Below are 22,847 nucleotides of genomic sequence, written 5' to 3'. Positions count from 1 at the left end.
AAGTCTGCTCTCATACGGATGAAATGTGTTGGTGGGAGCCAACCTTCAACCAAAATCTTATCAAACTTCAGAATTTCTGGGTAGATGACGTCACCTCTATCTATGTTCTGATGTTTGCTGAATGCACTGCACTCCTTCTGGCATTCTCCATGGAGAATACCTGAAGCTAGGCAATCATCAGTGTGTTGGGCAATGCACCATTATGAGGAATGGTTCAGGTGAGTCTCCACTGTCAAAGTAGACATCTGAGCACCGTTGTTTGAGACAGAAGGTGAATGTCCAAGCTTTCAGTGGTGCAAGGTGGCGTACTAAGTGCCTGTGCATCACAGCTGCATTTGTCTTGTAATGCAGGCAATATATGGGTCGAATTACAAACAAATTTTCTTTAGAAAATTGAAAATTTTGGGTGTTTTGTGATCCTGTGGTGCCACCATTGATTTTGAAATTCGACCAAGCCTTCAATTTCACCTCATGTTGCTACATAAAAGAACTTTCGTTGCTGGGAATCTTTTCTTTCTAGGTCACAACTCATGCTCATTTTTTTATTATTTATATTTTTCACACAAATCTCCCATCATTGATTAAAAATTTGTTTTTCAAAAAATTTCCAACATGTCTGATCACTCAAATTTTATGGCCATACGAATTGTTGCTGTGGCCTACTAATGGGGCAAAATTTGAACAAAAATTCTTATTTACCATTTTTGGACGTTTGGAATTTGACCCATGTATGGCCTGAATTACTCTGCCTCTGCTTGCTAATCTGTATTTACACTGGGCTGCTATATGCCACCTGCCTCTGCTATGTGCATTATCCAACTGGATGCTTTAATGACAAGATCTTTGTACTTGACATCAAGGAACATATGTTTTTGAGCGATTCTCTTTCTGCCTGGTAAGCATTTTGCTTGATTTAAATATCTTTCAATTCCATGACTGAGGCGCTTCAGACTGCGCTAGTGCTTTCTAAAAGTACCAGTAATGGAGTGGTTGAAAAGTGTTGGCATTGTGATATTCTGGGGAATTTCACTCAGTGGTACCCTGAGTGAGCATACCCCTGAAGATATGCAAGCGCACAAAACACATCGGGTGGAGCCGCACTTTCTGACGTCATGCCGCCGTTGCCACAGGTCGGAACGGTGGCCATCTTGGCTCCTATGGTGAGCTATTCTTCATAGGAGAGGGTCCACCTGCATTTTTTTCCCTTGGCTGAGCATCCCTTGCAGAGGCTTCATTGCTGTTACCTGTACCCAGATGAGATGTGCTTACATGCTGTTTAACAGTAGATGTCTGGTGAGTGTACATCTGACAGAGGTGGTGGATTCCCTATTGAATCATTTCACAATATTTCACCTTGATTGCCATACTTATATCCTTATGGACAATTTATAGCTCTTACTCCATTGATATTTTATTGACTTTATATATTCTCACTTTTATGCTGCACTTTACTGTTTCACATTTATTTATTGATTTATTGAACTTTTTTTTATATTTGATTTTTATATGCTGCACTTGACTGTTCCGCTGATCAATTTTTTTTTCCGCTATATGTCAGATTGACTTTGCACTTTATTTTCACTATAATATCATTCACTTATTTTAGCAATACCCTTTCTATATATTAGCATTTTAGTGAGTACATGCCAGTTAGAACTGTGCTTTAAGACTTTTTGGCCTGCTTTTATTAAAGGACATTAAACGTCCAACATAAAACAGTTGCCCACAAATGGGTTTTCACAGTCAATACAGGAAATGTGAAAATAATACCAAGCCACCTGGCTTCTTCTTTTCAGCAGCCCAATTGCTTAGGGCTTAGACCTTGCCCCTTGGGCTTTTGCTTGGTCCCTCAGACCATCTTACATAGCACCTCTGTGCTCCTCTGCCCTTCTCTAAGCTCACCCAGTTTTCCTGGCTCTCTCAGCTCTCTGGGCTCTCACAGTCTTTTTAGTTGCAGAAGCCTTGTCAGGGGACTAGTTGAAGTAAGACTGGCACAAATATCAACATGGCCGCAGGTTGCGCTCTCCCATTTGCATTGGCGCACGTAGGTGCGCGAATCGGCAGGTGCGCATGAGCGGTGGCACGCGCAGAGCATGATAGATTCTGGCACCTATTCTCCTTTAAAAGGACAGCAGCTCTGACCACTAGTTGCTGGATGATCATCAACCCCCTGTGTTCCTGTCCCCTGTCTTATTACTAGTGGATTTCTTGTTGCCGACTCTGGCTTGCATTTGACCTGTCTTGTCTCATCTCCTGACTCTGACCCCTGGCTTGCTTGACTGACTTCACTGCTGCCTGATTACCAGCGTATGACTTTGGCTTGCCTTCTGACCCTGCCGCTTGAACACCCGTCATTGACCACAGCCTGTTTCTGATTTTGCCTCTCACTGCTGCTTCTGCCCAATTCTGTGTGCATGACCCTCAGCCTAACTTCTGACCCTGTTGTCTGTCTGCTGTTAAGTTCCACCTGCCATGTCTGGGAATATCAGCTCTGAAGCTGCTCCTACTGGCCCTATATCTTCAGGTGGCCATCATCACAAGCTGGTTGGGCTCTTACAGCTGGAAACCCATGCTTCTTTGGGCTGAGCATCTCCTGTTCCTTACCCTCAGCAGTGTTCTGCACTCAGCTACAAGGGGAGCCCTCTCAGAACTCTGGCCTCTGACCAGGTACTTGACAAGCCTGCTGTACAGGCCCATGCCCTGGCCTCTCAGTAGGGGATCTCCTGATACCCTAGGCTCACTTAGTCCTCTGAAACCTCTTGGTTCCCTCAGTGCCCTGGACTCACTTAGTCATCTCGACTCTCCCAGTCCTCCAGACTTGCTTACCTATCTCAACTCTCTCAGCCCTCTGGACAAGGAACCTGCTGTCTCCACACCTTTCTGCTAATGGGACCCCTGAGTTATGCCCATTCCTGTCATTATAATTTATATTTACTAAAATAATTGCATTTCCATGTTGTGTGTACTTTGGGAGACCAGATATAGTGAATGCAGGGTCCTGGGTTAAGTAACACTTTAATTGATTGCCAATTGCCCAGTAACCTCCTGCAGTATTATAAATTACTAATTGCTAAGCTGGCTGTTCCTCTTTTCTTTTTGCCTCTGTAGCAAAGCTAAAATAACTAAAGAAACCAAAATGGATAAATCGCAGTAAACAGGGTTATAACAGGTCACATATCTGTGCCCTTGCAATAAACAAATCTGCCTGATTAAATTTTAACTAGTGGCATATATATTGACATTTGCATCAGACAGTGGAAATGAGTCACTCTAAGGTCTCTCATGTCTCTGACAACATTTCACTCACACTATTTTGTGTGAGAGGTTGTGTTAATCTGTGATAAACAATTAGAGCATGTTGGTATCTGTTATACAAGTAGAATATCACAGTTCCAGATCACGTGCTGTTTTTGTCAATAAAGCACGGTTATCAGAGAAATCAGAGAAAGCTTGGGCAGACTGCAAATGTTGTCTGAGCCAAGAGGAGGAGCGACTCTGGATTAAAAGTGACCTGCAAACCTCAGGAAAAATACGATTCATTGCTCACAGCCCATCGATTGAATAATCATGGCCTTGACAAAAGATTCTCGGGTCCTACTGAATGACGGACACAAGATGCCAGTGGTTGGGCTGGGTACATATGCCCCTCAGGAGGTAGGTACATTCAGCTATTCTTGGGCAGCAAAGTGTATAATATGGCACAGTCATCATCACCATTTTAAACTGTCTGAACCAGGCACAAACTGGCACTGCCTTTAGATTGATTTCAGTTAAAACGGGTAGTGCATAACACAAACTGACACTAGCCGGTGACATCACACAACAGTAATGCAAAGTTTGAGTAAACATGTATCAAGTATTTAAAAGCCCAACTACAGATTTGTGTAGTTGCTGGCAAGCTGAAGTCTTTTCAAGTTGGCCTAGAATCAGACACTGTGGGGGAGATTTACTAAAACTGGTGCACTCAAAATCTGGTGCAGCCAATCAGCTTCTAACTTCAGCTTGTTCAATTAAGCTTTGAAAATAAAAACTGGAAGCTGATTAGTTTTTGTGTAGAGCTGCACCAGGTTTTGCACTCTCAAGTTTTAGTTATTAACCCCCATTGTCTATGTTAAGTGCAGCATAGTGAGTTAGGCCCCTTTCACATGGGCATTCTGTTTTTTTCATCAGTCCAGTCACATTTTTTCCAAGAAAAAACGGATCAGTTCACATCAGTTTATATCTGATTTTCATCCGTTTACATCTGTTTTTTGTCCATTTACATCCGTTTTAGTCCGTTACCTTATTTTTAACAGAAGAAAAATAGGGTTTTCTTCCATTACAAAAATGGATGTTAACGAATGCGGACATTAACGGATGTAAAAAGATGATCATCCGTTTACATCTGCTAGTCCATAGAAATACACGGGTGTCCATTTTTCATCCGTAAACGGACAGATGAAAATCGGACATACGGAACGCCCGTGAGAAAGGGGCCTAAAGTGTCAGTTAAACACTTCCAGGTATTACCTGTCACAGAGATCACAGTACTTCCCTTGACAATGCCTTCACCTGCTTATGTCTTCAGAAAGACAGAGCCATCTTTGTCTGGGCATCATCCAGGGTACCCGTCTGCTTCCTAGACTGAGGTGCCAGCTCAGAGATGAATCCTGGTGCCGATGCAGTTCTTGGCTCTGTTTAAACATTTTTGACACAGATCAGCCACTGCTGCAGCCTCTCACCTTGTGACTTGCTCCAAAGTTACAATGTTGTAGTCTGATCACTGGGGGAGAGAGGGCAAATGCTTCCCCCTGCCTGCAGCAGACTGATGACATCATCCCAGGCAATGTAAACACGCACGCAAATCTGCAACGCTGCTCCAAGCGACCTCAGCTCATGGTTCAAGATTTGTTATGATGCCAGAAGCTATAGCCTGTATCCGCTTCCATAACAGTGTAAAAAAAAAAGTGAGAATTGCACTCACCTTAAATTGTTCATATTGTTTTAGTCCATTAAAATCAAAGTGCATTCATACATTCTGTCTCCACCAAATATACCACACTCTTCAAATTTGTTTTACCCCGAAGGGCTTGCTCACAGGGATTTGAGTAGCTCACCATCTCAGGCAAGGCAAAGACACTAACTAGAGTTTAAGAATTACTGCAGTCTTTCACCAAATTCCAAGTTCTGTTTAAAGGCAGTTGCTTAACCACTTCAATTCTAGACACTTTAACCCCCTTCCTGCCCAGGCCAATTTTCAGCTTTCAGCGCTGTCTCACTTTGAATGACAATTGGGCGGTCATGAAACATTGCACCCATATTACATTTTTATTATTTCTTTCACACAAATACATACTGGTAGCTTTCTTTTAGTGGTATTTAATAAAGAGCTTTAGAAACAGTTCAACACTTTTCAGAAAATAAGATTTATTACTAAAAAGGTCAAAATGGTGCAATAACAGTATTTACAGAAAAAGATGTAGCCAATATGTATATATAAATACAGAGAGCAATAACACAGCAAAGAGAACAGAAAGAAGTTTAGAGAGGTAGAGTGCTTGCCAAAAGTCCTGGGTTAAGCAGATCAAGTTTCAGAGCAAAAGGGTTCCGTCTCCCAAGTTGGTTCCGATGTTAAAAGGGAGAATTCTTCAACTTCCTTCCCTCAGGCCTGAAAACCTATTTTGTAGGCCTCCAGCAGGGGGTGTCTCTGAAGCCAAGGGCCAATCGCCTTATTTGGGGAGGGGGTGTCTAGGCGGAGACCCAAGCTAGAACCAAAATCCCTCTCAAGTTATACCAGGGTCAATAAACTTCCCTAGGTACATGTAACATTCTATCCAAGGGTAGATTAATATGCGGAATCATCTGCTGAATGTCTAGATATCAAACATGGCATAGTTCACGATTCCAGCTAGATCTATATGGCTTTCTGCTCTCCTGTAGACTTCAACTAGGAGTGTAAGATATCAGACGACTCGCATTAAACTGAGCTATCTGAATATATGCTTTATTTTTAGGTAATTATTTCCTATCTCCAGCTATAAAATTATATGGGAAAGCGGGTTTTAAATGTGTTGTGTGTTTTACGGTTAGCTGGAATGTCTTTGAAGTCGCGTGAAGGACTGGTTTATGGCTTTACAATTATCTCAGATTAAGAAGCTAACAGACACCTGGGCACCAGCTAATTTGGGATTTATAACCATGAAGCTGTCCTGCTGTGCCTGATTGCCTGAGCACTTCTGAACCCAGCACACAGGGACCACGTGTCAGCCAACAGAAAGGGAGGGTGGAAGCTGATTTGGAGTAGAATTGACACAAGATGGAGGGCCTTTGGCAAAATGGAAGTTCACATCCATCTCTGTACGTACAATTGCTACAATGGCGTGTACATCTTACATAACACAGGACATCCAAAAAAGAAATGGGGTGTGATACAGTGCATAGATTTTGTGTACAGCAACTGAACTCATTACACATTACAGCAACAGAAGAGATAAGACATAAGGCATCGTCAATTGAAAAAAAAATTATTTTTTGTCTGACACAAATCATGAGTCATCTAGAGCCAACGCTTCCTTCGTTGGGGCTTTGGAAAAGAGTTTCTGGGCAACCTTTTTGTCTCTCTCTAGCAGAATGCTGAGGGAGGGCAACATGTTGGCCTCGGGGGCTTGGTGGAGGAGTGGGTGTCTTTTAGCTGTTTAGACATGGCAGAGAGCAATGCGGGACCCCTCAACTGGGAGCAGGATGGTAAGTGATGTCCCCAGTGCTAAGTGGATGATAGTCGGGCTAAGGATGTGGGTGCCCACAGGATAACTGTTTGGATTCTCGGCAGACAGCTTGAAGGAAGCATCCGACTACATCCGCTGCTCAGCCACGCCTCCCACAAAGGAGATTTAACACCTTTCCTCTCGATCGTAGCAATTTAGGGCGGGGGTCCCCTTTAAAACACTCAACATGGGACAGATTTGAAGTAATGAATAGCAGCAATTGGCTTGAATGTCTATAGGCAAAGACAGCTCCCTTTGTACATCAAAGGCAAAAGTTAACAGTAATGGGAATCCTGCCTTGTTGAAAAAGGGGAACATGTTGTTTCAGTTGGCACGGCTGTATCCTGGCCTGCAACTGTACTGTATGTCCTGCGGTTAGCTTGTACAATAAACTGCAATGTAGATGTAGCTCAACGATGGCAGCTGCAAGAACTAGGCTGCAAACTGATCAACTATATGTAATGTTCAAAACTATGTGTAGGTGGATAGCTGAGGTGAGAAACTGTCAGTATTCACTTGGTTAGTGGGAGCATGGGTCTCTTTCACTCGATTAAGTAGTCTGGCAGATCGTAGCAGCCTTTCCTTCTCTGAAAACAGGGTTAGTCCACGGACTCTCCGACTCAGACTCTGTGTCCCATCTGGTCTCCTGTTGTCAGACTAGCCTGCTGGGCAGCATGGCAGACTGGGTAGTCAGTAGGCTCTTTCCGCTCTTCCTCTCTCTCTCCAACCCTGGCTCCGTGGCCTAGTTCAGCACTTCAACCGTCAGCACACTTCCTTCTCCTTCAGTCTCTCCCTGCACTCTCCTTGCTAATTTCCCAGGCCTTGATATTCATATGCTCCTGCCCACATGCCACCTCTGTTGGGAAATGTAGTCCCTGACCGCCCTGTTCACCAGCTGAGTCCTGATATACAGCATACAAGTTCCAGAGGGCTGTCCTGACCTTGTAGGTGACCCTGAATGGCAGACCACTGCCATGTAATGTCCATTTTAATGTATTGCAAGCAATAACATTTGAATGGGTTACACCTACATCAGTATTAAACATAATGTAACAGAGATCTGAAAAAAAGGTATCCATCAAAATAGTATTTAATATTAAAGTGCTACGCAAACTGTTAACACTATATAAATCATGTATAATAATAATAATAATAATAATAATAAAACAGTCTCTCAGCCAATGTTCCATGGAACTCAAGGGTTCCTCCAGAGGTTACTCTTGATACCAAAGCAATGTCAAGTAGACCAAGAAAGATTGCAGCCATAACTGACAGAAGAATTGTCTGGGATTCAAAGAAAAACCCACAGGCAATCTCAAAAGAAATACAGGCTGCTCTGGAAAAAGATAGTGTGGTTGTTTTTAAGGAGTACAATATGGTGATACTTGAACATAAATGAACTGTATGGCCGAGGTGCCAGAAAGAAGCTTTTACTACACCAATGCCACAAAAAAGCCCAGTTACAATATGCCTGACAACACCTTGACATGCCTAACCAGGCCTTCTTGTGTCATTGATGCAGTAAAGGCTTCTTTCTGGCACCTCGACCATGCAGCTCATTTTTGTTCAAGTGTCATCATATTGTGCTCCTTCAAAACAACCACACTGTATTTTTCATGAGCAGCCTGTATTTTTTCTTGTGGTTACCTTTGGGTTTCCCTTTGTATCCCGAACAATTCTTCTGGCAGCAATCTTTCTTGGTCTACCTGTACTTGGCTTGGTATCAAGAGAACTTTCCACTTCTTAATAGGTGATTTAACAGTACTGATTGGCATATTCAAGGCTTTGGACATCTTTTTATGTCCTTTTCCATCTTTATAAAGTTTTATTACCTTGTTACGCAGGGCTTTTGACAGTTCTTTTCTGATCCGCATGGCTCAGTATCTAGCCTAGCCAGTGCTTCCACGTAAGAGCTAACAAGCTCATTGACTATTTATACACTGACACTAATTGCAATTTAAAAAGCCACAGATGTGGGACATTAACCACTAATTGGCATTTTAACCCGTGTGTGTTACCTTGTGTGTCTGTACCTAGGCCAAACATTCTAGGGTATGTAAACTTTTGATCATGGCCATTTGGGTGATTTATATCATCATTATGATTTAGAAAGGAGCCAAACAACTATTTGATAATAAATGGCTTCATATGATCATCATCCTTCAATAAAAGAGCATTTTTTGGCATGATCAGTCATATTTTCAATATAAATGCCATAATTTCACAATTTCTGCCAGGGTATGCAAACTTTTGAGCACAAATGTAATTAGAGCTAAAATTGTGTGCTGGCCATGTTCGCCTGAGGTTAATATGACATGTAAATATTTCACGAGACATTGCAGTGATATTAAACCTTTAGTTTTGCTTAGCCTTTACGACAGCTGATTTAATCACTTACTTATTGTGCATCTTCTTTATCTATTTTTTTTTTTTTAATCCCTGCCTACATTCCTGTTGGTGCCATGAGTGCTGCCCCAGGTTTCCTGTTTTAGAGTGGATCCTTCTTCTTGCAACATCCTATGGAGTCACCCTTGTAGGCAGGGACTAGAGTTGTGTCTCCCTACACTGTGTGCATCAATAAAAATACTCAGCCCCCTAGCCTAGGATGTCTCCTCCCTGGCTCCTCCCTCCTCCTTTCCCCCTCCCTTCTCCAAGCTTACAGACTGACTAGAGACTGCACTGTCCACTGTTAACTGTTTCACAGGAAGACCAGAAGTTCAGGGAAGCAGAGCTGAGAAAGCAGAAGCCAGCAGCATTATAAGTTGTAAACTGCATGTGCTGGGGTAGGAATGTTAACAAAAGCTCATGGGAGTATGTTTATATTATTGTGCTCAGTGTGTTAAACTGAAAAAATGCAGAGGGTTTAATACTATTTTAAGACATCTCTTTATAATCACTGATATTTAAAGCACATGCACCTGGAAGGCTCACCTGTAGTGAATGTTTGCTGAATGTCAGATTTACTGATTTTTAAAATATGCCCCTATATTTTTGTATCTGTGTCTGCAAAAAATATGGAGCTTGAATATTGTGCCATAGGCAAAGTCCAAAAGTATATTTATCCATAAATGTGAACCGAGTAAAGTGCAGTTAAGTTCAGCATGTTGTGATGTAATCTTGCTGTTGAAAGAAAATAAACTGGTCACAGTCCAACTGCAAAAGTGGTGTATTATAAAGTAGCATTATGCAGAGATTCCATCACCCAAAACAAAGGCAATTTAATATGCCACACAGTCATATAATGAAAAAAAAACCCTTATAAATCATATATGCTTGCAATGTTTGTAATTTATGAACGATAGAACTGCTGGTCAAATCAAATGTAGTCCTCTGAGCCAAAAGCTGTTTTGCTTTCCATCTATTAGGGTTCTTTCGGGAAACCCAAGGAAGCTTAGACCTCTGCAGTGTATTAATATGCATTTACTAAACAAAAATTTCTGTACATACAAACTATTTCAATCATTGAAAAAAAATATGAAACTGACAGATATACATGCAACAAGCAAAATGCTTCCTGCTCCCTAGTGGATAAGCAGGAACTGTGGTCTGTATACAATAAGAACATGTTAAACGTTACAGATATACCTACAACAAGCAAGCACAAACACTATCCTTCCTAGTGAATGAGTATGAATAATGGTCTGTATACAATAAGAATATGCTACAAGTTACTTCGTTTGGCTTATAGCAGCTTCACAATCTGCGCAAGAACCCTACAAGAACAACAAGAACTCTAGGCTTACTCTATGTCCTTTTTTTCTTTTTATTTCGCTGCCACAGACTCCAAGATATGGTACCATCCTGCTCTAGTACCTCCAGCTGAAATAGTACTCCTGGTCTCATAGCTCCCAATCCCTGATGCTGCAAAATGGCTTCTTTAGCAGCAAGGAATGTGGTCTGCTGCTCTGCACCCCATGAGAACTCTTTTTCTGGTGACATTGTATATAGGCCTCAAGATCAGGCCAAGATGTAGGATGAATGATCTCCAGATTCCCACAACTCCAATGAACGTCTGTGCTTCCTTTTTGGTAGTGGGGGGCAACAGTGCTTGGATAGTTTGCACAACTGCCTCTGGATTTTTCCTCTGTGGCCCAGTCCACATCATTCCAAGGAATCTCACCTTTGTGGCAGGCCCTTGGACTTTGTCTCTGTTGATAGCCCTTCATTTGTCCTCCATGCGCTGTGTCAGCAGGTGCAGTGCTTCAGTTACATCTTCTTTTGTTACAGAGATTATGATGTCATCAATGTAGTGAAACACAGTGACATTAAAATTCAGGGTACTTAAATCTCGGGCAATCAGTCCATAACATATCATTGGAGAATGAAGGTTGATTTGTGGAAAGACAGTGAAAGTGTGCTGGTGGCCATCCCGCACAAAAGCAAACTGGTCCTGACATTGTGGGTCCATCAAAATTAAGAAAAGGGCATTAGCAAGGTTACAACATGATATTCCCCTGCCTCTTTAGCAATTTTCTCAATGATGAAGATAATATCAGGTACAGCTGACTTCAATAGAAGTGCCACCTTGTTTAGACCTCTATAATCCACAGTCATTCTATATGCCAGGTCAAGTTTCTTTACTGGGAACACTGGAGACGAGACAGGACTTTACAGCATGTCTAAGGATTCCTACTCTCAACAGGTCTTGAATAGTCTCCTCAATTTGTTTGTGGCCTCCAGGAAGTCTATACTGCTTGAGACAGACTTCTTCTCTGGTGGAGGAATGTTGACAGGGGTGCATTTTGCATGACCTATGACCACAGCCTTCACCACTCTTTATCAGGATTTATCAGGATACTCGAATGGAAATATACTCCATTCAGTCTGAATTGCCTAACCTTAAAATACATCCATACCATGAATATTTTCGGGTAACTCTGATACCAAAATATTTGTCCAAAATCCTAGTCCCTAGCCAATTTCACCCTAGTCCTAACTGCTGGTGTCGTTCGCCCTGCTACATGAATCACTTCTCTTTTGTGATGTGAAGGATTTCCTTGCAAAAGTGTAACTTCTGCTCCATTATCAACTAAAGCTGTAAAAGACGATGACTTTCCCCCAATGTACAATGACAGGTGCATATGGGCATTGGTCTCCTGCTGTCACTGTTCTCATTGCTATCACAGGAGACCCACCTTCCCTTCAAAAAGGATAAGGAACCTTCCCCTTTCTGGGTCTCTCTAACTCCTCCCCAGGGATTTGGGTTTGGGTTCATGTACAGTTTGGGGAATCAGTTTGGGAGTAACAGGAGGGGGTCTGTTCTGTTTTCTCTAAAGGTAGGCTGTTATCTTCATTAGGAGTAGTGTTCCTGACCTTGATAGTTTTCCCCACTAGCTGTTTCCACCTTTTCAGCAATTCTGCAGTACAAATCCTATTTATATCATCTTTAGGTACTCCTGCCTTTAATAGGTCCACCCACATTTGTTTCCTGTGGATAACTAGCCTGGTTTTCTCTTCATCTCCTGTATTCTCTACCATATTCCTTTTCTTTGTTTGTTTCTGCTTGTTTTCTTCTGTCTAGCCTTGACCTTATCTTCTGCTCTAACAGGTTTTGTTTTAGTCTTCTTTCGCTCCCCCAACCAGCTTAAAAGGGTAGTAGCTTCATGAATCTTTCTGTTTAATTCCAGGTTCCCCAGCAAGGACAATATAGGAGCACTGAGATTAAATGGCGCAGACTTCATCAGCTTAAAGCGCAGACAGCAGATGTAAAGGGTTCCATATCTATACCCATCCATTCTGTAAACTTATTTAATCCAGTTATACAGCCCATCTCACTTAACCTGACAATACCCTCTCCTATTGTTTTCCATGAGTAGTATTTTCCAGGCCACTAGGATTAGTGTATACTCAAACTAACCTATCTCTCACAAGGTCTAACAGTGAAAAATTCACTGTAACCTCTTGGGCTTTTCATATGGCTGGATGCAATTGTGGACCATGGGTGAACACTCCCATAGCCATTGCCTCCTTGCCTGACAAAATAACACTGTATGCCCCTTCATCCCACAAACATAGGAGCCAACTCAATAGGGGTTTCCCAGAGCTCTGTTTATATTGTTTTGCCAGCTCATGGCGCTTAGCTTGTGTAAACTCCCTTACTTCTTCAAATTCCACATCTAATGTAATGCACTGCCCATCTGCCATATCCTGTCTATAATGTTGCCTTATCCTATGCTTGGTAATGAAAGGTCTGGCACATTTTTTTTCTTTTCCAGTGGGTGATCATCATAAAAAAATATCAAACTCTATCCCCTCATCCTCACTATCATTTGAGGAGAGCACATCCTCACAATCCCAGTTTTGGGATGTGACAATGGCACGTACTCTGGCTTTACTAACAGGTTTACAGCCCTTTTTTTCCTTAAGGCATTAATTGATTTGGTCATGAGGGCTGCACACTTGCAAATTACACTGTTCAACAGGTAAAAAGTTTTGGGCATAAAATTAGCTAATCTTACATAATTTTGGGGTGCTGAAAACGAAAATGTCCCTAAAAAATGTTGATTGGCTCTAGTTTCCATGATATATTCACCCATCTAATGACGTAAGCCATTCAAAATTATGATGCAACTTCAGCTGCATATTGCGCAATTGATACTGGTGACCAATAGAAAATTGCATGTATACTGAGATGATGCAATATTAGCCTTTAATTGCATCACTTCACTGCATAAAAGCTGCAGTATCTGTAGCTGATTGTAGTTCGACAGCGTCTTTACATTTCGTTTTATGCTTATATAGGCTACTCAGTAATGCCTCGAACTTGTGTGAATAAAGCAGATAATTTCTGCTATATCTGCGGTGAAATAACTTTTATCTCACAAAAAAGGAGGATAACAGGAATGATTAAGAAAGCCTACAACTTGTAATTTGGCTGCAAGATAGGAGACCAGGACAAGAGCTGGGCACCACATATATGCTGCAATTCTTGTGGGACGGCACTGGAGCAATGGTTGAATGGAAAAAAGGCATCTATGCCTTTCGCTGTGCCAATGATTTGGAGAGAGCCAACAGATCATGTTAGTAATTGTTACTTTTGTATGGTGCCTCCAATTGTAAAAGGGCTAAATAAGAAGAAAACGTTATCTGTGCACTATCCAAATATTCCATCGGCAATACGTCCAGTTCCTCATGGAGAGGGGCTACCAATTCCTAAAGCACCAGAATCCTTCGTGGTTGAGTCAAGTGAGGAAGAACCTGAAGCGTGTAGTCACGTGCAGTTGTAAGAGATAGCCCTTTCCTCGAATACAAGAGAAAAGCCAAGAGAAGCAAAACCGACACAAACTGAAGACAAAACTAGTGAGAATCCTAAGTATTAAAATGATTCAACTTGGCTTATGGCTATAATTTTTCTTGGTAATCCTATGCAATATATTATGCCATTTAGGCTTTGTTATGTAGTCAATATCACTTGCTTTATATTTGTGGAAAGACATCTATCTATATAATTATTGTGCATTATGTAGTCATTACGCCTATAGTAGAAAACTTTCCGTTTACAGAAAAACTAGAGCCAATTGACAAATTTCATTGTTATATTTGAACTCAGAATGTGAAATTCATTAAGAAATGGATCCTTTTGTTTCCAAAACTGGCAAAAAATAAAAATTTGTTGAACAGTGTTATCAACCCAACTGTCACTTGAACGTACACACTCTGAAGCAACTGCTAGCTGATCTTTTAATAGCTTAATTTCTGCCACTTTCTCCATCCTTTGTGATTCAGTAAAGAGAGTATGAAGAAAGTACCAGCTAAATTGGGACACTGTCTACTTCTTTGCTTTACCTAAATCAAACCCATCAAGGCTAAAATCTACAGAATTTTATCACCCCTTGTCTTATTCAAGGGAGAAGCATATATGGCAAATTCCTTAGCAAGAGGCATCCACTGATCTCTAGCCCAGGTAGGCAGGGTGCATGCCTGCTCCTGGAAACCATAAAACTCTATAGCCTTGCTTTTCCTAAATATCTTACACAGCATTTTTACTTAGTGCAAGCTACAGAAAACAGGTCTGTTTTGGGTGAACTTTAGTGTAAATCCCAGATGAGCCCTCAATTGTTTTGCTTTGCGTCTGTTAAGGTTCTTGTGGTAGAGCTTAGACCCCTGCAGTGTATTAATGTGCATTTATTAAAGTGGTAGTAAAGTCTGTTTTTACACTTCTACCTACAGGTAAGCCTATAATAAGGCTTACCTGTAGGTACTGAAATTATCTCCTAAACATGCACCATGTAGAAGAAATTCACCTGTGTAGAGCATGAGCTCTGAAGGAACGGCATGCCACATTGGCGTATCCTTTTTCTAACTATTACACTGATGTAAACATTCTCCAATTCAACTTCTACATTGTCTCATACATGCCTTAGGTTATATATGTCAAAAGGTCAAGCTGTTGTGATGATCAGGGATACTGACTGATGATAGTATGTAAAGAAAAAGAAAATAAATACATTTTTAGCCATTTTTTAAACATTTTTTTTTCTTGTTTAACAATTTTATTGCTTAACTTTTTTTTACAAATTTTCATCAGAGTATGTCAGTGTCGCCATAGTGACACTGTATTGCTCTGGGGGGAGGTTGATCAGGGTTTTTTTTTTTCTTTTTAACTGTTATTGCTTATAACAGCGATGATCATTGTTATAAGCAATAATTAACTGTCATGAATGGCTTTCCATTTATGAGAGCTTGTTTTACTGTTGACATGCTCTGACTTGTGACTGGCTACAGCTAATTACAGGGTACAGAGTGCCAGGTACCATGTACAATGTAATAACTATGGGCCAATCACAACATCACAGCAGTAAGCAAGCTGTTCATGAACAAAAGCCATTCATGACAGTTTGCTTATATAATATCATGTGATCAATATGATTTGTCACAGAGATTACATGATACCCCGGCTGCTCACAGCAGCCAGGTACCAAGCACGATGATCTGCTGGGTCAAGCCACTGCGTGCCCCACGGGGTAAGCTGGTGCGCATGTGCATGGGCGATGTACCAGTACATCTCCGTGATTACCTGTGCTGCCCGCTCGCAGTACATTTACTGTGAGCTGGCTGGCAAATGGTTAAACTGCCTCATGGCTTCTTATATCTCCCAGGGACTCCAGTGATGAGATCTGTCCTCTGTTCCTAACATATTTTACATTTATTTTATATGGAGAATGGAAAAAGACAGGAGAAGTGGGACCATTATACCTGTGAAAAGAAACTGAAACCAGTGAGGTTCAAACATTATTTGTTCTGAAGCATCATAGTCTGTCTGACCATTTGTTAGGTGCTGGCAATTGTTATATACATATACAGTATCTATAATTACAGGGAAAGTATATTTTTTAAAAGATTACAAACTATTTTTGTTGTATTAAAATGTTCTTTGTTTAACAAAATTATTTTCAGTACAAGGTACATCCATTATTCTTAGTTTTCAGAAAAACAGACTAAGGCTGCTATCACGCTGAGGAGTTTTTCAAGCGTTTTTGCATTTTAAAAAGTGCTTGAAAAGCTCAAGAAAACTGTTTCCTTATGTATGTGAATGTATATCTATGTACTGTATGTTTTCACACTGAGGTGTTGCGCTGTGGTGTGTAAAAACTCCTGCTTGCAGCATCATTGGGGCATGTTTGGGGAGTTAAAAAAAAAGCCCCAAAAACGTCTCTTCACATTGAAATCAATGGAAAATTCCTGAAAAATGCCCAAAAACCACCTTAAAAATGCCTCAAAATTGCCTCTGAGAAGCGCTTTTGGAGCAGTGTTTAAGTCATGTGTCCTTTAAAAAACACCCAGAAAGCACAGCAAAAGCATGGTAAAAGTGTGCTAAAAACACCTATGAGTTTTTTGCTGTGTTTTTGTGGCGGATCAGTGTTAAAGTAGCCTAATTATGATGGTCCTGTCTCTGCTAGGAAAGAGGGAGTGAGTTGGGTGTGCCTTTTCTGACTCATTCAGCTGTGTGTAATCTGATCTCTCCTGCTGTTTTGCAACAGAATTGATTTTTGAGCACCAGAAAACTAGAGCTGTTGTTTAGAAATTGCCACCTAGTGACAATAAGTGATATATATTTACCATATATTCTCATATAATATTTTATGATATTTATATTTTTTAAAAGTATATAATAGACTAAAAAAAACCTCTAAAAACAATTTTTTTAATAAACTATAGTTAATATTTTCCTTTTTTAAAATAGTTCCCCAAGTCCATGGCTGAAGAGGCAGTTAAAGTGGCCCTTGATGTTGGATATCGTCACATTGACTCTGCATTTATGTATGGTAATGAAGTGGAGGTTGGTCGTGCAATCAACACAAAGATTGCAGATGGGACAGTGAAGAGAGAGGATGTATTCTACACCAGCAAGGTAACTGTTCACCCTTTGAATAAAAAAACAAAAAGGTGAATACATCAAACAGTAGTATCATCATACAAACCCTAGTCAAGGGATGGTGTGGAAAGATCCAGCTGTTGCAGGATTGTTGTTTGCAATGACTTGTTCGAATCAATGATTGTTGACACAAATATGCCCAGCAAGCCTGTTTATGTTCTCTTCAGACACCCCCAATGTGGGACTTATCTCAGGAACAATGGTGACTAATGAATTCAGGCTGACCAGTTTTTTCTTGGAGTTCTCTGGGGTTTTCTGCAGTGTCTTCCACACACAATCGTTAGTTCTTCATATAGACAAACGTTTGGGGGGTCCTTCATACACATTAATGTTTGTGGGGCTCTTCTATACCTATAATCATTTTGGGGGTCCTCCATACATAATGGATATACTGTATGTACGATCTGGTTAATTGGGAATCGGTTTCCGTACAAAAATGTATTATTCAGCCATTTGGATGTAAATGAATATCTGAAACAAAACAGAAACAAATTACAGTGAATCAAAAACAAAATTAAAATGAAATTTTCTTAGCCATTCATTTATTTGGATGTCCAATCAGCTCATGCCGTTTCTCTTGATGGGTTGGACTAAAGGCTGTAAATATCAAATCTATCTGATTCGAACTGGTCAGATTCAAAATTATATCGAATTATATCGAATATATAGCAATCTTCCGGAAAATCTGCAAAACTTTTCGAATCCGCCCAAACCAATGAATATATAAAATGAATGCCAAAGATATGATGCAAATCCCGAAAATGAACGAATACGAAAAAACAAAATGATCTACCTTACAAATGCATCTGAAACAAAACAAAATTTTCTGCTGTTCACATGTCTAATACATAATAGTTTAGAGGTTCCTCTATCACAAGTGATCATGTGTAGAACCCCGTGCACATGATCTTTTGGGGGGCCTTCACTTCATACACATGATCATTTGGGCCCCCTGTTATACACATTATTGATTGGGATTTTCTCTATACACGATTGTTTGGTGAGTCTTTGCATTACATGATTGTTTGTAGGCCCTCCGTAGACATAATTGTTTGGGATATCCTTCATACACATAATTGCTTAGGGGGATCCACCATGTACATGATCAATTTGGGACTCCTTGAAACTCATTATTGTTTGGAGTGTCCTCCATACACATGATCATTTGGGTAGTCCTTCTTACAGATGATTGGTTGGGGGGTCCTTCATAAACATGATCATTTGGGAGTTCCTCCATAAACATAACTGTTTAGGGATTCCTTGATTTACATATTTATGTGGGGTCCTCCATACCCATAATTATTTTAGGACTCCTTGATACACATAATTTTGTTGGGTGTGCATAGAACGTATTGTTTTGGGTGTCCTCCACTCACATGATCATTTTGTGGAGTCTTATACCCACATAATCTTTTGTACACATGATTGTTTGTGGAGTCCTCTGTATACTACATAATCATTTTGGAGGTTGTCCATAACCATGATTGTTCAGGGACCCCTTGCTATACATAATCATTTGGAGGGTGGTCTTCCATACATATATTTATTTGTGGAGTCCTCAACACACATAATGGCTTAGTGGGTCCTTCTTACATATGATCATTTCTTTCCAGAGATGTGTGCACAAAGTAATTCATCTCAACACACTCTTTCAGTAAGGCAGGAGCTTGGCATTTATGATTTCAAAAGGAACATAGTCTAAGGTGGTGCCCCTAAATTTCTAACTAGACCAAAGCCTTAGTATGCCAGTTGTATACATACATAATCATACAATCCTAATGCAAAAATAAGCAACATTTTTTTTTTCAGCTCTGGACAACTTTTCATGTCCCCAATTTGGTTCGTCCAGCGCTTGAGAGATCGTTGAAGGATTTGAATCTGGATTACATGGACTTGTTCATCATTCACAGCCCCCTTGAGCTCAAGGTCAGAATTCCTATTAGAAAGTAGTCATCACACTGGTGGTTTTTATTTCCCGTAACTATAAAAAATTATGATTGGCTTACCGTATATACTCGAGTATAAGCCGACCCGAATATAAGCCAAGGTACCTAATTTTACCACAAAAAAATGGGAAAAACTATTGACTCGAGTATAAGCCGAGGGTGGGAAATGAGGCACCTACTAGTCAATGTAAAAAATAAAATAAAATAAAAATAGTGCCCCATCATTGGTGTCAGTGGGAGGAATAGTGCCCCATCATTGGTATCAGTGGGAGGAATAGTGCCCCATCATTGGTGTCAGTGGGAGGAATAGTGCCCCATCATTGGTATCAGTGGGAGGAATAGTGCCCCATCATTGGTGTCAGTGGGAGGAATAGTGCCCCATCATTGGTATCAGTGGGAGGAATAGTGCCCCATCATTGGTGTCAGTGGGAGGAATAGTGCCCCATCATTGGTATCAGTGGGAGGAATAGTGCCCCATCATTGGTATCAGTGGGAGGAATAGTGCCCCATCATTGGTGTCACTGGGAGGAATTATGTCCCATCATTGGTGTCAGTGGGAGGAATAGTACCCCATCATTGGTGTCAGTGGGAGGAATAGTGCCTCATCATTGGTGTCAGTGGGAGGAATAGTGCCCCATCATTGGTATCAGTGGGAGGAATAGTGCCCCATCATTGGTATCAGTGGGAGGAATAGTGCCCCATCATTGGTATCAGTGGGAGGAATAGTGCCCCATCATTGGTGTCAGTGGGAGGAATAGTGCCCCATCATTGGTATCAGTGGGAGGAATAGTGCCCCATCATTGGTGTCAGTGGGAGGAATAGTGCCCCATCATTGGTATCACTGGGAGGAATAGTGCTCCATCGTTGGTGGCAGTGGGAGGAATAATGCCCCATCATTAGTATCAGTGGGAGGAATAGTGCCCCATCATTGGTGTCAGTGGGAGGAATAGTGCCCCATCGTTGGTGTCAGTGGGAGGAATAATGCCCTATCATTAGTTTCAGTCACACCAATGATGCGGCACTATTCCTCCCACTGACACCAATGACACTTGCTGACCCCTGTTGCAGTATGGTGCTGCTGCAGCCAGCATATGTGGTTGCAGCAGCACCTCTGCACTGTACACTTACCGGCTCTTCCCTCACTCGATTTTCGCGGGTCTGCTCGGCTCCGCCTCCTCGCCCGTGATTGGCCGCCTGTGTACCTTTCCTGAGCTACAGTTCTGGCGGCCAATCACCGGTGAGGAGGCGGAGCCGAGCGGCAGGAGTGAGGGAGTGGCCGGAGTGACGGAAGGAGCAGCGCTTCCTGGATGGATCATCGTGGGAGTCAGGTAAGACTGCAGCCCTCTGCCCACCCCTGTACACGCCCCCCTTGACGGAGCCTCGCGCCCCCCCCGTTGACTCGAGTATAAGCCGAGGGGGCCGTTTTTCAGCACAAAAAATGTGCTGAAAAACTTGGCTTATACTCGAGTATATACGGTAATATCCATGTTACACTCATGCATGCTATTAATGTGTAAGTTTAAGACTTCCAGGTATTTATTATCTCTAACAGAGATCACAGTATTCCCCTTGATAATGTCTACATATGATTTTCTCTCCAGAAGGAAAGCATCATCTTTGTTCAGGCACCAACGAGGTCACCATCTGCAAGTATGCAGTGGTTGAAACCCATGTCAGGTTGTTTTACCACCTGACATAACATCAAGATGTGTGGTTATGAACACCTAGAACAAATGTTCATCGTGTTTTTTTTTTTTTTTAACATAATCATCAAGAACACAAAATACAGACAATGCATTTTGGGGGAAGGGAATCCGCCTTCTCCAAGAGTTGAACAACAGTTTAAGATGAGATAAGAATAAAATAGAGTAGAAAGCCTTATGATCAGTCTAAAAATCGAATGGTAGGTGTATTGTAACACTGAGAGACAAAATAGCAACAAAAAATTCAAAAGAAATGGATGTCTAACAAATGATGCACTGATTTGCATGTTTATGAGGGAAATAAGTATTTGATCCCCTTCACAAAACATGACTTAGTACTTGGTGGCAAATCCCTTGTTGGCAATCACAGAGGTCAAGCATTTACTGTAGTTGGCCACCAGGTTTGCACATCTCAGGAGGGATTTTGGCCCACTCCTCTTGGCAGATCCCCTCCAAGTCATTAAGGTTTGGTGGCTGACCTTAATGTGCTTCTTCTTGAGCCACTCCTTTGTTGCCTTGGCCATGTGTTATGGGTCATTGTCATGCTGGAACACCCATCAACGACCCATTTTCAATGCCCTGGCTGAGGGAAGAAGGTTCTCACGCAAGATTTGGCAGTACATTGCCCTGTCCATTGTTCCTTTGATGCGGTGCAGTTGTCCTGTCCCCTTAGCACAAAAACACCCCCAAAGCAGAATGTTTCCACCACCGTGTGTGACAGTTGGGATGGTGTTCTTGGGGTCATAGGCAGCATTCCTCCTCCAAACACAGCGAGTTAAGTTGATGCCAAAGAGCTCAATTTTGGTCTCATCTGTCCACAACATTTTGAACCAGTCGTCCTCTGCATCATTCAGATGTTCAGTGGCAAACTTCAGACGGGCCTGGGCATGTGCTTTCTTGAGCAGAGGGACCTTGCGGGCACTGCAGGATTTCAATCCTTGTCTGCATAGTGTGTTACCAATTGTTTTCTTGGTGACTGTGGTCCCAGCTGCCTGGAGATCATTGGCAAGATCCTCACGTGTAGTTCTGGGATGATTCCTCACTGTTCTCATGATCATTGTCACTCCACGAGGTGAGATCTTGCATGGTGCACCAGACCTAGGGAGACTGACAGTTGTTTTGTGTTTCTTCCATTTGCGAATGATTGCACCAACTGTTGTCACCTTCTCACCAAGCTGCTTGGCGATAGTTTGGTAGCCCAGTCCAGTCTTGTGTAGGTCTACAGTCTTGTCCCTGACATCCTTGGACAGCTCTTTGGTCTTTGCCATGGTGGAGAGTTTGGAATCTGATTGTTTGGTTGCTATTGTGGACAGGTGTCTTTTATACAGGTAAAAAATGAGATTAGCAGCACTCGCTTTAAGAGACTGCTTCTAATCTAAGCTTGTTATCTGTATGAAAGACACCTGGTAGCCAGAAATCCTGCTGAATGATAGGGGATCAAATATATTTCCCTCATGAACATGCAAATCAGTGCATAATTTGTTAAACATGCATTTCTGTTGAATTTTTTGTTGCTATTCTGTGTCTCAGTGTTGCAATACACCTACCATTCGATTTTTAGACTGATCATTTCTTTGTGAGTGGGCAAGCATTCAAAATCAGCAGGGGATCAAATACTTATTTCCTTCACTATATATATATATATATATATATATATATATACAATTGTGTTCAAAATAATAGCAGTCAGACATCACTAACCGGATCTATCACTGTTTTTAGTAGAAATTATATTTCTACATGGAAAATAATTTACTAGTAGGTGTAGTAGAGTAATAGAAATCCAACAGACTCAACAGTCATGACATGCATGCTGCTGATTCTGTGTAATTGAATCAGTAATTGAAAGGGGCATGTTCAAAATAATAGCAGTGTGGAGTTCTATTAGTGAGGTCATTCATTCTTTGAAAAACAGGCAGCAATTATAGCCCTTATTTAAGGAAGGAAGGCAGCAAATGTTGTACATGCTGGTTACAGTGCATTTCTCTCTGAAATTCTGAGGAAAATGGGTCGTTCCAGACATTGTTCAGAAGAACAGCGTACCTTGATTAAAAAGTTGATTGGAGAGGGGAAAACATAT

General features: G+C 41.3%; 1 protein-coding gene across 2 annotated transcripts in view; it reads left to right on the top strand.

The window, feature by feature from the left end:
• Window positions 1-3,340: 3,340 nt before the first annotated feature.
• LOC149449343 (prostaglandin-E(2) 9-reductase-like) overlaps window positions 3,341-22,847 on the top strand; it is a 71,273-nt gene continuing 51,766 nt past the window's right edge. The window contains exons 1-3 of one of the 2 annotated variants that reach the window (XM_089693373.1): window positions 3,341-3,654; window positions 16,927-17,094; window positions 18,928-19,044. In XM_089693373.1, coding sequence (XP_089549499.1) covers window positions 3,568-3,654; window positions 16,927-17,094; window positions 18,928-19,044 — 372 coding nt within the window. In that variant the 5' untranslated portion in view covers window positions 3,341-3,567. The remainder of the gene's footprint in view (window positions 3,655-16,926; window positions 17,095-18,927; window positions 19,045-22,847) is intronic. The other variant, XM_089693372.1, reaches the window with a different exon arrangement.

Source organism: Staurois parvus, unplaced genomic scaffold (assembly GCF_062004578.1).
Source record: "Staurois parvus isolate SC_StPar_1 unplaced genomic scaffold, SC_StPar_1.0 ptg000629l, whole genome shotgun sequence".
In the NCBI taxonomy this organism is placed as follows: Eukaryota; Metazoa; Chordata; class Amphibia; order Anura; family Ranidae; genus Staurois; species Staurois parvus.
This window is presented reverse-complemented; position numbering and strand designations above follow the sequence as displayed.